Here is a 16,723-nt window from a genome sequence, read left to right on the forward strand (position 1 = left end):
AAACACTAACTTAATACCCATTAGTAGAGTATATATATCTAAATCGCTAGAGTACCAATCATTCTCAATATGCAAACTAATGGAATACAGGGATATATAAACGAATGCTCTAGGGACACAGCATACTAATAACTGCCTTGCGTTTAGAAAGATTATCAATTTGTTACACACATCACTCAGCATCACTGCTTTATATAACAAGTCAAACAACACATTACAATGTACTATGTGGAAGGCAGTAAGTTAACTCCTGAGAGAATTATATCCCCGATTCAAGCTAAATTAAAAAGTTTGCAATGTAGTAGAAGGAGACAGGACAAGTGTACACGAAGAGATAAGACTTCAAGATAAACACACATCCATACACATTTCGAAGAAAGGCATAAACCCACAAGGCCAGGGAGAATAAGAAGAAAAAGAAACAGGAACACAACTTTGAACACTCAAAGCTGATTGAAAAATAATAAAGGATATAGAATACCTGAGAAAATTGAGGGTTTTTTTTTAATGTTTATTTATTTATTTTGAGAGAAAGAGTGCAATAGCAGGGGAGGGGCAGAGAGAGAGGGAGAGAGAATCCCAAGGAGGTTCCTTGCTGTCCGCACTGAGCCTGATGCAGGGCTTGAACTCACCAACCCTGAGATCATGACCCAAACTGAAACCAAGAGTCGGACATGTAACCAACTCAGCCACCCAGACACCCTGAGAAAACTGAGTTCTAAGTAGGCATCAGGGAAAGTAGAGGACCAATCTACCAATGAATCCCTAAAAAGCTGAAGAATATTAGCAGCACTATGTACCTCTAGAAATGGGGACCAAGAAAGGTAGGAATTAGGAAAAGGAACACTATTGAAAATCTTCAGAATCAGTTGCAAGATGAATCATATGAAAAATCTTCAAAGGAAGGTATTTGGCAGTAGCTTTTTTTTAACTTGTCCACTTTATTTTGTTGTGTGTTTTTTAAAACTTTTTAGGGGTGCCTAAATACAGACTGCCTTCCAGAGAGAAAAAAAATAATAGCTCAAGAAACAGAATGGCTTCAGACTTGTCAAATTTAATAGTAAAGGCTGGGGCGCCTGGGTGGCTCAGTCAGTTGAATGTCTGACTCAGGACATGATCCCAGGATTGTGGGACCGAGACCTGTGTTGGTGGGCTCCTGCTTGGGATTCTCTCTCTTCCTCTCCATTTGCTCCTCCCCCCTCACCTGCTGGTGCTCTCTCAAATAAAAAAAAGTAAACATTAAAAAAAAAAATACACATTGGAGGCTAGAATACAATGGAGAAATAGCTTCTTAATTCTGAAGGAAAATTATTTGGGAATTACAGTGCTACAAACATTTAAATTATTATTCAAGTAACAAGGCAGAATAAAATCATTTTCAGACTTTCACTATCTTAATACATTTATCATCAGTGTACTGTATTTCAGGAAGCTCCTGGAGGATATGCTCCAAAAAGGCATCAAGGAAGAAAACTAAGAAAGTAAAATGATACAGATAACAGATCCAACATAAGAGGCCCAAAAGAAGAAACTGTGAAGAACACAATGAAGGGAGATCTCAGGATCTGTGTGCCCCAGGGGCAGACAGACCAGGTCAGAAAGTTTTCACCCCCAGGAAGATGAAACTGTAAAATATCCAGTATGTCTACAGGTCTTGAGAAGAGATTTAGACAACTAGCAAAGAATATGAAGTTGAATTTGTGAGAAATACATAAAAAATGGAAGTGAATGAAAGCCCCAAACAGGATACTCATTAGCTACAGGGAGATCATAAAACTGTTGAGGAAGAGTTATCATAGTTTATTCCACAGCACTGTAAGTAGAGCCTGTGCAGTCATAAAATACTGATTTCGTCTAGGGGTGTCTGGGTGGCACAATCCATTAAGCTGCGGACTCTTGGTTTCAGCTCAGGTCAAATGTTCTGTGAGTTCAAGTCCCACATAAGGCAGGGAGCCTGCCTGGAATTCTCTCTTTGCTCCTCCCCTGTCCATACATGCTGTGCGCACTCTCGCTCTCAATTAAATAAGTAAACAAAAATTTAAAAATTATACTGATTTCATCTAAATTAAGTTCAACTATAAGGGGCGGAGCATAGAAAAGATGCATAAGCTGGGGGAGAGCTAAAGTCCAATATTCTGCAGCAAGAACAGAAAATGCCTAAAATATTAAAAAAATAAAAATAGCAATAAAGCACTTTATACATACACATGGAAGTAACATACAAAAATAAGCAGTTAAAAGAGATAACAATTTTAACTCCAAGAAAAGGAAATGGGGGTTGGGAAGGGAATGTCTCTGATTTCTTAACAAACTCCATAGAACTATTGACTTTGGACACAAAGTGCTGAGTGTTTACAGGAGGGAGAAATCATTTAACCCTTGGCATGGACAGGCAAGAGTTAACACACCACATTAAATGTGAAGTTGCATCTTTCAAATGTGGGTAGTTTTCCAAAGGTAAAACAATAGTCCACGACAGATGAGAAATCCAGTTTAACTTGAAGTGGGCTTAGGGAGGCCTGAAGCAGTCTGAAACAATCACATGTTGACTGGTACAGTTCAAGGTACAATCAAAGAATAATGTCTCCATTCTGAAAGGTCTTCAGAAGGCTGAGAGAGCCTCTGGGTTTTCAATGGGCTTTTGTGAAAGACAAGGTATTTGGTTTAGTGCACCTTGGAAGAGAACTATTTTGCTTCCCTAAAACTAAATTAAATTCCATCATCCCCAATCCATCTGTACACTAACTACCTTGAACCAGAATTCTATCAACAATGTACATGGGAAAACAATTTTCATGTCCTATCTGGCTACAAACATTTACAGCACTTCATTACATTTATTAATATACCATACAAATTGTCATACAAATACAAATTGACATACAAATTGTCAGGATGTCAGCCTTGAGGACACTTTTATAACAGTAAGGGTACGTTAGACACTTCAGTTGGGATGTAGAAGAGACTCATCACCCAGGGACTATAAAATACCGTACTCTGAACAGTTGGAAATGAGAGGTAAAACAGTCTTACTTCATAATTACCCACTATCTATTCCTGTGTGTGACACAACGCTGGCTCTCAATCAGTGTTAGCTGAATAAATTCATGAATGATTTTGAAAACAAAACCAAAAACACAACATGAGTTAAAAAGAAAAAAGCATAACACTTTTCAAATAGATGACTTCAGCCTCCAATCCCTGAAGTTCTGATGAATGCAAAAACTCTAGGACCTAGCACAGTCCTACAAAATATGTAAAGTTTAATGACAAGACTCAACTATTACAGCAGCCGTCTTTTAGTTACTTCTGACTGCAATGTTTATATCCTGCTGGGTACGTGCTTCTACTGAACTCAATTTTAAAGAGACAAGCTTAATCAGTAATTACACTCAAATACACATAAATTTATGTATTAGCATTACTAAGTGGTTCGGAATATCACAGAATCTTAGAATTAAAAGAGACCTTCAGAGATTATCTCGTCCAATTCAATATAGGAGTTTGCTCTATAACGTTTCTAGTCTGTCTACCATCATGTACTGGCTGCACTACAACAAAAGCCTCCAAACAGATCTACTTCCACATTTATCCCTTTGCAATCTAATCTCCACCAGCAGCTAGCAGTATTTCTTAACAGGTCAATCAAATCATGCTGCTCCCTGCCTGAAACGCATTGAAGGCTTCTACTTACACTCTTTCTAGAAGCACTCTTACCATAGCATGTGGCTCCAGCCAACTTCTGGCTCCTGACCTCACAGCTCATTCCCTACCGCACACAGGAACTTGCCTCTTTCTTAATCCAGGGTGTCTATGCTTGATCCTCCTACCATCTACAGATCTCTTTCATTTCAACTCTTCTCATTCCTTGCTCCCATGACTAGGTTCATCTTGGTGTCAGCTTTAATAAATCAAACAAAACTGAAACCCTCATCAGAGAGGCTTCCTTCTTTAACATCTCTCCATTCAATTCTATACTTGTTTGTTTTTTTTTCACAGTACACATGCCAACGAGCAATTATTTATTTACTTTTTTTTTCTGATCCATGAGCCCTCCCAGACTGTAGGAAGCTCCATAAGAAGAGGGAACTTGTTTTTGTTTTCTTTTTCCTCAGAATCTAAACAAATAGTAGAGACTCAACCAAGAGTTAACATCTGAATTTATGCATGGCTACCCAAACTCTGAGTGAAACCTATACTAATGGGAGAGTTACTACATAACAAAGTAGATCACTTCAAATTTTCTCTTTCTGAACTGAAATCTGTCTTCCACGTCATAAATTTCCTGTTACAACCAGCCAAATCAGGACCGACCCCTTGAACTTGATTTGGACTGGAGCTTAACCTTCAGTTTCTTAATTTCTCTTTTTGGTTAACCTGACAACCTTTTGAAGGCAATGGACTTTCTTTCAAGAAAACAGCACATCCTCACACATCCATAAAACATATTGAAACTTTCATCCCCTCCATCCGAGCCCACCACAGACGCCAGACTAAGAAACTTATTTGGACAAGGAGACGTGCCAAATGCAACTTTCTGCAACGCAATTATCAAAAATTAAATTTGAGGGAAGATTACAGAGCACATTCTAGGGAAAGAAGAGGATTTACTTCAATTACATGTCAGATGTTTTCACAACGTCTAATGGCGGGGTGCACCTGGCATCAGTAAATTTTCAAATCTGAAAGAAACATGGCAAATCATCGCCCAAAAGATAAGAGCTTCGTCCAAGGTCACCCACTCGTTAAGTGGTAAAATTAGGACAAGAATGTACGTCTCTGTAATCCTAAAGCAGTGCTCTTTCCACCTAAATCTCACAGGTTTCCTAACACTGTGCGCCCAGAGTGCCAGTGCTCTCAGAACTGTGAGGGAGCGCGGACCGGAGGCAAGGCCGGGAACAGTACAGGATACAGCAGGGGAGGGGCCCTCTCGTCCCACCAGCAGTAGGAAGCTTGCAACACTGCCAGGGGTGGGTGGTGGGGACAGACGGACTCGCAGCGCTCACCTGTCTGGGACCCAGAGACGGGTGGTGCGGTCTCGGGACACGGACACAAAGGCCCCCGGCGGATAGAGGCTGCATACCAGGCCCCGCACATCCAGCTCGTGGCCTGGGAGCGAGCAACTCAGCCGGTACCTGGCGGCACCGCTCGCCATGGCCCTTGTCGGTCCGGCACCCGGGGCCCAGGCACCGCGCGAGATCAGTCCGCAGAAGAGGCCAGGAGTGCGCCGGGGCGCGGCGGGCGAGGGGCCTGCAGGTGAGGGGCGGCTGAGGACCGGAAGAGCCCTAGAGCCGGTGCGGAAGGGCGACGGGGAAGGGAAACGCCGAACGGGCCGAGTGACACAGCAACCCTGACATGTACACCGGAATTCATCATCTGTCTCAGCCCGCCATGACGCAAAGCGTGTGCGTCCCGACTGCTGAGGGCAAGGCCGAGCTGAAGCTCGTTTCCTTCCCGCGCCCTGGACGATCCGCCGAGGAAGAGATAACAGGGCCCGGCCGTTGGGCCCGACCGCCCCAATCCGGATCCTTTTCAAGCCCGCGTCCTTGCTGAGTCCTGGCTGAACAGTTTATTGTACTACGAGATGCGTGCTGGGACTACAAATCCCACAATGCCACGCGCAGTGGGGCGGGAACCGCAGGCGCGCCGAATCCGGATATTTTAAGATTTGATTTCAGGAGCTGCGCGCTCCCTTGTGGTTGAGAGAAATCGTTCTGAACGTTTTGTCAGGGTAACCCTTTTGCGACTTTTCCAGAACTTCTGTGGAATCGCCTGAGACTTTTGGAAGTTAAACATTGTTTTTTAATTAAAACGACAGAGTTTGGGACCAAGTTGTAAACAGTCGTTTGCCTTAAATCCTAATACTAAGCTGGGTTCTCGGTACTCTAAAAAATTAAAATATCTTACGTGTTAAGCAATTCTCAGATTTAAAACATTTATCTCAACTGTCACATCTGCATACAAATGACAAATGCTGCGTCCTCCTTCCATGTGTCTGAAGGCACTTGGAAAAAATCTCCATAATGTCAGTTGATTCAGACAATTCTGTGTACCGAGTAGTTGGGCAGAGGTTGTAGGGAAGGAAACAATCTTTTTTCTTTCTACATTTGTAGGCTTTGCGCGGGGCGTTGCAACAAAAGAGGTTAATAAGAGAAAAATTTATTAACATACATATCTCATATATGCAAGGGAGAAACTCAGAAATGAGTACTCAAAGAGGTGGCTAGAGTCTGGACTTAGAGAACAAGTTAACAAAGGAACAATATTTCCTGAAGAAAAGGACTTTAAATCTTTAGAAGCAGCAAATTATGGAGAGGCAAAAATATGGGGAACTAACAGTAAATAAAGTCCAGTTAGTAAAATTTGTTATGTGGATTCCTCCTGTATAGTCACTAAAGGACACTACAAATTTGTTGGGCTCAAATGGGAGAATTACATAAAAATATTTTACGAACTTGAAGTGATAATTCAGCCACGTGACATTTCATTTTGTTGCATTCATTTTAAACTACTTGAAGGCAGGCACATTCAAAAATAAATCTAGTTTATAAATAATGTATGCAAGTTGAAAATGTGAAAAACGTTGAAAGTCCAATACGTACGTACGTTATGATTATAGTTGCAAGCACATTTAAGCTTTCTCTACATAGAAAGAATGGAAGAAAACTCCAAGTTACTTTATTAGAGATGTGGGATTTGAGATGAAGTAGTTTTGTTTTTTTTTTACATTGTGTTTATTTATTTTTTATTTTTTTTTACCTTTATTTTTGAGAGACATAGAGAGACAGAGCAGAAGCAGGGGAGGGGCAGACAGAGAATGAGACACAGAATCCAAAGGAGGCTCCAGGCTCCGAGCTATCAGCACAGAGCCCGACCTGGGGCTCGAACTCACAAGCCATGGGATCGTGACCCGAGCCAAAGTCGGATGCCCAACCGACTGAGCCACCCAGGCACCCCTACATGGTGTTTCTTTACACATTGATTCTAAAATAGTTATTTTTAAGACCACTGTCCATTTAATTCATCCTTCACAAACTTGGATCAAAATAACTTTGAAAGGAAGTTTAAAGATAGGAAGTTTCCACTGAAACGAGGAATAGATGTCACCAGAAACACATCTATACTTAATGTAATGTGTACATTGCGCAGACCTAACAGGAAGGATAACTACCTCTAATTAGAAGTAAAAAGATAGTATAACGCTGCCTACCACAAGTAACTAAAAACAGTTATTAAAAAGTCTATTACACGATAACACATATCATGTCACATACGAGGTGACATAGTGATATAATAAAACTCGCTAGGAGTAAATGCAGGTCAGGCACACAATCAGAAAGGTGACTTTGATTATAAATACTAAGGTTTTCAGACAAAACGTACTTTCCTACTCAAGTCGCCGTTTTCTGTTTGTTTCAGAAAAAGACTGGAGATACTCCGACAACAAAAATTAGATCTCCAATCTCGCGAGAACAGGTTATTCTCGTTCTGTTTGGTGTTACCAGGGACAGAAGCCGAAGATTGGCCAATCAGGAGGCGGGTCCTCTCTTCGTCCCGCCCCCGTTGCCGGGATACGTAGCCGCGCGTAGCCGCTAGTGGTTAGTTCTGAGGACCCAGGAAAGCTGCGCGAGGGCAGCTTGCAGTGGCGAAGTGAGCTAACGGTGCTCTAGCCGACTGGTGGGCTCCGCCGGGGGTGGCGGCCTCGGAAACAGGTTCGAGCGCCCGTCACCGCTACAGCTTTCCTCCTGACACTCCCAGGGAGGTGAGAAATCCCAGGTCCCATCTATCCCTCTCTCAGTCCCTCCGGAGCTGCTTTTCTTACCTTGGAGAAGCTGATCCGCTCCAAACAAAAACAAATCCACACTTTTCGGCTCTTAGCGGTTCTCTCAGCCTGTCGCCAGGCCTGGGAAGTCGGGCTCCAGGCCGGCAGAGCGTGTGGAGAGATCACCTCAGTCAGTCCCCTGAGGAAACCTGCCGAGGCGAGACCGGAGGGAAGGATCCAAGAGCCTCAAAGAGAAAATTCACCGTGGGCTGAGGGATTTCACTCGAAGCAATAGATTTGTGTCTTTTATTAGCAACTTGCTAGTTGTTGGTATATGTTAAAATGGCTGGTTTAGGGAGGATCCTGGTAGTAATAATTAGCAAGCCGATGTTTTTATATAGTATCTTTAATCTTCACAACAGCTCTTCAGGACACAGCCCATTGCCACGCATGGGTCTTACAGATGAGGACCCACATCCAGTGGGGATAACTGTCAGAGCTAAAGTTTGTGTCTCTCATTTTTCTGGAACCAAAGGCTAGGCTCCGTCTCTGATTTGCGTGAATAACGGAGGAGTTAGTGGCCTGTTAGGAGTGACCGTTCTTTTTATTTTATCTCCTGGAACTGATCTAATGCTAGGCTTTCTCCAAGATAGTAAAGCAGTGGTAGAGACAGTCAGGTGGAAATTCTTTTTTTTTTTTTTTAATTTTTAAATGTTTATTTACTTTTGACAGAGAGAGACACAGAGTGTGAGCGGGAAAGGGGTAGAGAGAGAGGGAGACGCAGAATCTGAAGCAGGCTCCAGGCTCTGAGCTGTTCCACAGAGCCGGATGGGGGCTCAAACTCACAAACCCAGGGATCATGACCTGAGCTGAAGTTGGAGGCTTAACAGACTGAGCCACCCAGGCGTCCCTGGAAATTCTATATGTTGTACATTTTCTTAAAGTTGTCAGGAAAGCTAGAATAATAGACTTAAATTTTACATGGACAACAGCCGTACTTCATTTTCTTGAGCTTCTCCAATAATGCGCTTTTTACACATTGAAGGTTTGTGGCAAACCTGTGTCAAGCGAGTCTATAAGTGCCATGTTCCCAACAGCATTTGCTCGCTTCATGTCTGTCACATTTTGGTAATTCTGGAGATATGTCAGACTATGCATTGTTACTATATTTGTAATAGTCATCTGTGATTAGTGATTAGGACTTGCTGAAAGCTTAGATGAAGATGAGGGTTAGCATTTTTTAGCAATGAAGTATTTTTTTCGCTAATGTGTAAATTTACATAAATATAACTGAAACAAAAATGTAATGAAACAATACCCTTTCTATATGCAGTGAACTCTTACATTTAAAAAAAAAATTTTTGGGTGATGTTTATTCAGTTTTGAGAGACAGAGAGCAAGCAGGGGTGGGGCAACGAAAGAGAGGGAGACAGAATCCGAAGCAGGCTCCAGGCTCCGAGCTGTCAGCACAGAGCCTGACGTGGGGCTCGAACTCACGAACTGTGAGATCATGACCTGAGCTGAAGTCAGACGCTTAACCAACTGAGCCACTCTTACATTTTTTTTAATGTTTATTTTTGCGAAAGAGAGTGAATGGAGGAGGGGCAGAGAGGGAGAGAGAATCCCAAGTAGGCTCCAAATAGAGCCTGACACAGGGCTGGAACTCACAAACCATGAGATCATGATCTGAGCTGAAATCTAGAGTCAGATGCTTAACTGACTGAGCCACTCAGTCACCCTTCTTACATTTTTTACTTCATGTTTAAAGCATATTGGGCAAAACCTACCAACTTGTTTTCACAACCCACTAACAAGTCATGACCCATAATCTGAAAAGTGCTATTCTAAATCATCAGCCAAAACTTTGAATAATATATTCTGATGAGTAAAGGAGGGGGCTGGTAAACTGGGAGAGGATGAGTGAATTGAGGAGCGGGTTTAAAGGGAGATAGAGTGAGAATAAAGATAAGATGGGTATAAAGAGTACCAATGAAATATTTCAATTGGTATTGAGATGAAACAATTCCAGATGATGACAAGCTCCAGGTCTAGCCATAGCTATGGATGAGTGAAATGGAGTTGAGATAGTTACTAAAATTTAGGTCAGGGAACTGTGACCTAGAATGTTAGATATTGAAGCCAGTATCCTATGGAAGTCATCCAGGACATTGGTGGGACTGGAGTAGAGAGACTTGAACTAGGTATAAAAGACTTTAGTAAAGATGGGGGGAGAAATCAGGAGGTCCCTAAGATAAAAGGAACCAGGAAAGATCCAAGGCAGTAAGGTTGCATTCCTTGGTCCTCAAAGGAAGATTTGGAAGATTAATGTTTTAAAAGTGACACTGGGGAGCAACGGGAATGCTGTGCACTCCTTTGCTTTGGAATTGTGGATTGAGAAACTAAAACAGCCTTCACTGAAAGTGTTTTGCGGCAAGTTGGGATTCTATTAAGGCAAAGAGTAAAATGAAAGATCTGATAACAGGGTTTAGAATATAAAGGAGTGAATCATCATTTTTCCCTGTGGGGGGGGGGGGGAAATACAGAGGGAAGAAACGTGCTGGATATGTCAGAAAAGAGAAATTTTAGTAGAGTATGGGAAGAGCTCAAGAGAGATAGGTAATTAGAGAGGCTTCCATTTTGGTAAAAAATAGGGAAATGAGAAAGGCATATGATAAATGATTTCATAGTTCCACTCTAAATTGAACATTACTTTCATATTTGAACAAAATGAAGCCGGTTTAGCCTTGTAGTAGTACCTGGAATGACAATTTGCAAGAGAAGTCATTGTGGATTAAATGTTTGAAGGGAAGCTATGTGGATCTCCAGTGTGTTGCTATAGGAGACATTAAAGGAGAATTGAACTGTTTCTTGTTTCCAGATAGTGGTGAAAGTAAACAAACGATGGCCAGTAATCACAAACCTTCAGCAGCTCGCCCTGTTTCACGAGGTGGAATGGGGTTGACTGGAAGACCTCCTTCTGGAATACGACCCCCATCAGCAAGTATTCGAGTGGCAACTGGAGTAAGTTTCAAACAAATCTGTTTAATTCTCATGCATATGTCCTACTAGAAGTTGGAAAGCCTGTCTATAATAAGAGATTCTTCTTTGTTCTTTCTTTATTCCATCAGCACACTATTACATATGTTTTGGCGTTTTTTGGGGGGGATACCTAGAAATATAAATGTGGGAGGATGTCTGAAAGACATTTTTAAAAATTTATTTATTTTGAGAGAGAGAGTGCGAGTAGGAGAGGAGTAAAGCAAGAGAGAGAGAGAGAGAGAGAGAGAGAGAGAGAGAGAATATCCCAGGCAGGCTCCACACTGTCAGCACGGAGCCCAGTGTGGGTGCTCGATTTCACGAACCATGAGATCATGATCGGAACTGAAATCAAGAGTTGGATGCTTAACTGACTGAGCCACCTAGGCACCCCTAAAAGACATTACTGAGAGAAGATACCTTCTCACATTGATATTCAAATTTATTTTAAAGGTACAATAATTTAAGTGGTATAGCTTATTGGTGCCTGAATTAAATGAAATGGAATAGATGAGAAACAGAATCAAACATATGTAATTAGTGATGAAGGTAACATTTCAAAATAGTTGGAAAAGCATGGAGTATTCACTAGTTTATTCAAGTAATGGGTAAGCCATTTATTTTTAAAAATTGACCCCTCCCTCACACAGAATTCTAGGTATTTTAGAAACTTTATATTTAAAAAATGAAACCATAAATGTTCTAGAAGAAAATACAGGCAAGTATTTCATATAAACTTGGTGTGGACTCGGCCTTTGTAAAACAGAAACACCAAGTACTGAAAAGGAAAGTATGTTTATATTTATATATTTGAATTTTTAAAAATTGCAAACACCACAATAAAGTTAAAAGAAAAATGACAAACTGATAAAAATATCTGCAACATATATGTCATAAATAGAGTTGAGAATTGTAAAATGAAAAAACTTTATGAACTGGTAAGAGCTCTTTCTGTAATTAAACACTATGAACCCTATGTTAAATCAAAATTACATGAGATTTCTTTTGGGGAGAGTGGGGAATATCATTGTAAAACTATTCCAGAATTCATTTAGAGCAATAAAAAACAAAAATAAAAGTGCAATATTCTAATATAAAAATATAAGTAATAAGTAAAACAATATTTTGTTTGCCACAGCAGCCTGGAAACAAACAAACAAACTAGTAAATGTTAATAGCTTAGTGTAAGATGGGGAGTGTCATAAATCAGTAAGAGAAACACCGCATTAGAAAAAATTGGATAAACTTTATAAACTGATAATTCTAAGCAGAGTGATATCCTATAAAAGATAATTGTTACAGTTTCATTATAATAGTGAAAATTTGAAAGCAACTTACCTTGTAACAGGCAAACCTTAAATAAATTATGATATATCTATCCCTATAATTGGCTATTAGGTAGTCATTAAAAATTGTTTTCAAAGTATTTGAGGAAAGCAAATAGCAGATGATTTTGTAGCAGATGATTTTGACTCCATGTAAGGTGGTTTTGACCCCTTATCTGTGAAGTTTACACAGTAGGCTAACTGCAAACCAGAGATAATACTGGGTCGTCCTGTTTTTAGTTCATAAGAAGCACAATAAATTTTGGAGGGAATAATTTTGTTAAAAATCAGATTTTCTTAAAGTTTTCAGATTTTTCTAGAGTTTCAGCTAATATTACCAGCATCAACTTACACTGAAATGATTTTTCTAAAACCTTCATGTACGTGGTACTGAGCTAGTAAGAATTTTTATTTTAGTAAAAATTTATGCTTGTTAATTAAATATTTACAAAAGAATCTGACACTCATTGGCCGCTTACTCCATGCCAGGTGCTTTACCCATTTAATGTTTGCAGTTTTAAAAATATCGATGCCTGTTGTAAATCATACAAAGGAAAAGTGTCAGAGTTCCCTCCTACCTCAGGTATAACTATTGTTAACAGTGTGACGTATATACCCTTTAAGATTTTTTTCTGTTCATTGACAAACACTAACACACATGCATATAAGATTATATGGTTTTAATATTTTCTAAAATAATGATAATACTATACACATTTTTATTTATCTTGTCCATTACTTTTAATAATATATTTCCATGTGAATACATATATATAGTAATTCCTTTTAATATGTGCAGTTTTAATTTATACTTCTCTATATTTTCATTTGGTAAAGTTTGCCCAGGAAGAGACGTAGCATTCTCTTCCAAAGATCACTCAAGATAACCCTGAACTCATTTCATTTGTATTTGTGGTTGACAGTGTTCCTGTGTCCAACATATTCTTTGACATGTGTTACTGTTGTTGGCCCCCAGTATAATAACCAAGTAATTCTCAGAATCACTTAAGAACTATATTAGCTGACAAGATTAGAGACCACCACCTAACAATTAATGATAAGCAAAATGAATGACTATGGTTATATACAATCCCTATCTAAAATGTCTAGTACATATTTAATCTACTACTTGACTCTTTGACAGAGAGTGGGGGAAAAAGTAAAGAAAGAATGGAAGATAAACAAAAGAAGGATATTTTGAAACAGCCTCAGGTTGTCTCCTACCTTTCCAACTTGTCCATGCTATATGAACTGACAAGAGGACAGTCTTTTGTCCTTTCCTCAGATTGTCTAATGTTATATTGGATTTTACAGACCTGAAGTAGAGAATCATGTAGAGTAATGATATGAATGCTTGCTGAATGATGTCAGCCCTTTGACACTTGGCTATCTCATGACAGAATTTATATGTAATTATAATTTAAAAATGAAAATTTATTTTTTCTGATTTTGAAGGTAGTATATACTTACCACAATAATGCTGAAAACACTGAATTGTAAAAATAACAACATAAAAATGAACTATAATATCACATCATATGGAGATAACCATTGTTATTGTTTCTTATATAATTCTCAGACTTTTTTGTTTTACAAAATGGAATTATAAATACTGTTCTGTAAACTACTTTTTAAAATATACTGTAACTTATTCAACCATTTCCTATGGTCAAATAGGGACAAAAATGTGGATATTTAATTCCTTTCCAGTTTTGAGGTTATTATATAATGTCTACACATAAAATTAATTTAAAAAAATAATTTACTTTATTTTTCTTGAAATATAGTTAACGTAGAATTTTTTTTTCCCCCTCAAGTTAGCTAACATACAGTGTAGTCTTCACTTCAGGAGTAGATTCCCATGATTCATCATTTACATACAACACCCAGTGCTCATTCCAGCAAGTGCCCTCCTCAATGCCCATTACCCATTTCCCCCACCCTCCATCCCCTACCTAGCCCCATCAACACTCAGTTTGTTCTCTGTATTTAAGAGTCTCTTATGGTTTGCCTCTCTCTCTGTATATTATTTTTCCTTCCCTTCCCTTCCCCTATGCTTATCTGTTAAGTTTCTCAAATTCCACATTTGAGAGAAATCATAGATACCTGTCTTTCTCTGACTGACTTATTTCACTTAGCATATGTTCTGGCTCTATCCATGTCATTACAAATGGCAAGACTTCATTCTTTTCATTGCTGAAGTCTTCATTTCATTCTTTTCATTATTCCATTGTATACATATATACCACATCTTTATCCATTCATCAGTTGATGAACACTTGGGCCCTTTCCATAATTTGGCTATTGTTGCTAGTGCTGCTGTAAACATTGGGTTGCACGTGCCCCTTTGAATCAGCACTCCTGTATCCTTTGGATAAATAGCGCAATTGCTGGGTTGTAGGTTAGTTCTATTTTTAATTTTTTTTTTTAATTTTTTTTTTCAACGTTTATTTATTTTTGGGACAGAGAGAGACAGAGCATGAACGGGGGAGGGTCAGAGAGAGAGGGAGACACAGAATCGGAAACAGGCTCCAGGCTCTAAGCCATCAGCCCAGAGCCTGACGCAGGGCTCGAACTCACGGACCGCGAGATCATGACCTGGCTGAAGTCGGACGCTTAACCAACTGCGCCACCCAGGCGCCCCTCTATTTTTAATTTTTTGAGTAACCTCCACACAGTTTTCTAGAGTGGCTGCACCAGTTTGCATTCCCACCAACAGTGCAAGAGGGTTCCCTTTTCTCCACATCCTCACCAACATCTCTTGTTTCCTGAGCTGTTAATTTAGGCCACTCTTACCCATGTGAGGTGATACCCCAGTGTAGTTTTGATTTGTATTTCCCTGATGATTAGTGATGTTGAGCACCTTTTCATGTGTCTGTTGGCCATCTGGATGTCTTTTTTGGAAAAGTGTGTATTCATATCTTCCCATTTCTTAACTGGATTATGTGTTTTTTAGGTGTTGAGTTTGGTAGGTTCTTTATAGATTTTTGATAACTAACGCTTTATATGATATGTCATTTGTGAGTATCTCCTCCCATTCCATCGGTTGTCTTTTAGTTTTGTTGATTATTTCCTTTGCTGTGCAGCTTTTTATCTTGATGATGTCCCAATAGTTCATTTTTGCTTTTATTTCCCTTGCCTTCAGAGACATGTCAAGTAAGAAGTTGCAGCCGAGATCAAAGAGGTTGCTGCCTGTTTTCTCCTCTAGGATTTTGATGATTTCCTGTCTCACATTTAAGTCTTTCATCCATTTTGCATTTACTGTTGTGTATAGTGTAAAAAAGTGGTCCAGTTTCATTCTTCTGCATGTTGCTGTCCAGTTCTCCCAGCACCGTTTGCTAAAGAGACTCTTTTTTTCTATTGGATACTCTTTTCTGCTTTGTCGAAGATTAGTTGGCTATGTGTTTGTGGGTCCATTTCTGAGTTCTCTATTCTGTTTCATTGCTCTATGTGTCTGTGTTTGTGCCAGTACCATACTGTCTTGAAGGGGCTAAAGTCTGGGATTGTGATGCCTCCGATTTGGTTTTCTTTTTCAACATTACTTTGGCTACTCGTGGTCTTTTGTGGTTCCATACAAATTTTAGGATTTTTTGTTCTAGCTCTGTGAAGAATGCCGGTGCTATTTTGATTGGGATTGCATTGAATGTGTAGATTTCTTTGGGTAGTATCAACAGTTTAACAATATTTGTTCTGCCAATCCATGCACATGGAATGTTTTTCTATTTCTTTGTGTCTTCTTCAGTTGCTTTCATAAGCTTTCTATAGTGAAATTTTCAGCATACAGATCTTTGGTTAAGTTTATTCCTAGGTATTTTATCGTTCTTGATGCAGTTGTAAATGGGATTGATACCTTGATACCTTGGGATTGATACCTTGATCTCTTTGTGTTGCTTCATTATTGGTGTATAGAAATGTGACTGATGTCTGTACATTGATTTTATATCCTGCAACTTTGATGAATTCATGTATCAGCTTTAGCAATTTTTTGGTGGAGTCTTTTGGGTTTTCCATGTAGAGTATCATGCCATCTGTGAGAAGTAAAAGTTTGAGTTCTTTGTCAATTTGGATGCCTTTTATTTCATTTTGTTGTCTTACTTGCTGAGGCTAGGACTTCTAACACTCGTTAAACAACAATGATGAGAATGGACATCTCTGTCGTGTTCCTAATTCAGTGGGAAAGCTCTTAGTTTTTTCCCATTGAGGATATTAGCTGTGGGCCTTTCACATATGGATTTTATGACATTAAGGTATGTTCCCTCTATCCCAACTTTCTTGAGGGTTTTTATTAAGAAAGGATGCTGTATTTTGTCAAATGCTTTTTCTGCATCTATTGCTAGGCTCATATGGTTCTTATCCTTTCTTCTATTAATGTGATATATCACGTTTGATTTGCAAATATTGAACCAGCCCTGCAGTCCAGGAATGAATCCCACTTGATCATGGTGAATAATTCTTTTAATATACTGTTGAATTCGATTTGCTAGTATTTTGTTGAGAATTTTTGCATCCATGTTCATCAGGTATATTGGCCTGTAATTCTCCTTTTCAGTCAGGTCCTTGTCTGGTGTGGGAATCAAGGTAATGCTGGCTTCATAGAATT

At 39.4% G+C, this 16,723-nt stretch overlaps 2 protein-coding genes across 3 annotated transcripts in view; one reads left to right on the plus strand and one right to left on the minus strand.

The window, feature by feature from the left end:
• The window catches only part of PLAA (phospholipase A2 activating protein), a 39,910-nt gene extending 34,559 nt beyond the window's left edge, over positions 1 to 5,351 (minus strand). The window contains exon 1 of one of the 2 annotated variants that reach the window (XM_047065089.1): positions 5,007 to 5,351. In XM_047065089.1, the coding sequence (XP_046921045.1) occupies positions 5,007 to 5,155 (149 nt within the window). In that variant the 5' untranslated portion in view covers positions 5,156 to 5,351. The remainder of the gene's footprint in view (positions 1 to 5,006) is intronic. The other variant, XM_047065081.1, reaches the window with a different exon arrangement.
• Positions 5,352 to 7,667: 2,316 nt separating this feature from the next.
• The window catches only part of IFT74 (intraflagellar transport 74), an 89,833-nt gene continuing 80,777 nt past the window's right edge, over positions 7,668 to 16,723 (plus strand). The window contains exons 1-2 of the mRNA XM_047065100.1: positions 7,668 to 7,762; positions 10,641 to 10,783. Of these exons, the coding sequence (XP_046921056.1) occupies positions 10,664 to 10,783 (120 nt within the window). The 5' untranslated portion in view covers positions 7,668 to 7,762; positions 10,641 to 10,663. The remainder of the gene's footprint in view (positions 7,763 to 10,640; positions 10,784 to 16,723) is intronic.

Source organism: Lynx rufus, unplaced genomic scaffold, assembly GCF_022079265.1.
Source record: "Lynx rufus isolate CCGP_SWC_20201006 ecotype Redwood Valley unplaced genomic scaffold, mLynRuf1.p SCAF_10, whole genome shotgun sequence".
NCBI classification, from domain to species: Eukaryota; Metazoa; Chordata; class Mammalia; order Carnivora; family Felidae; genus Lynx; species Lynx rufus.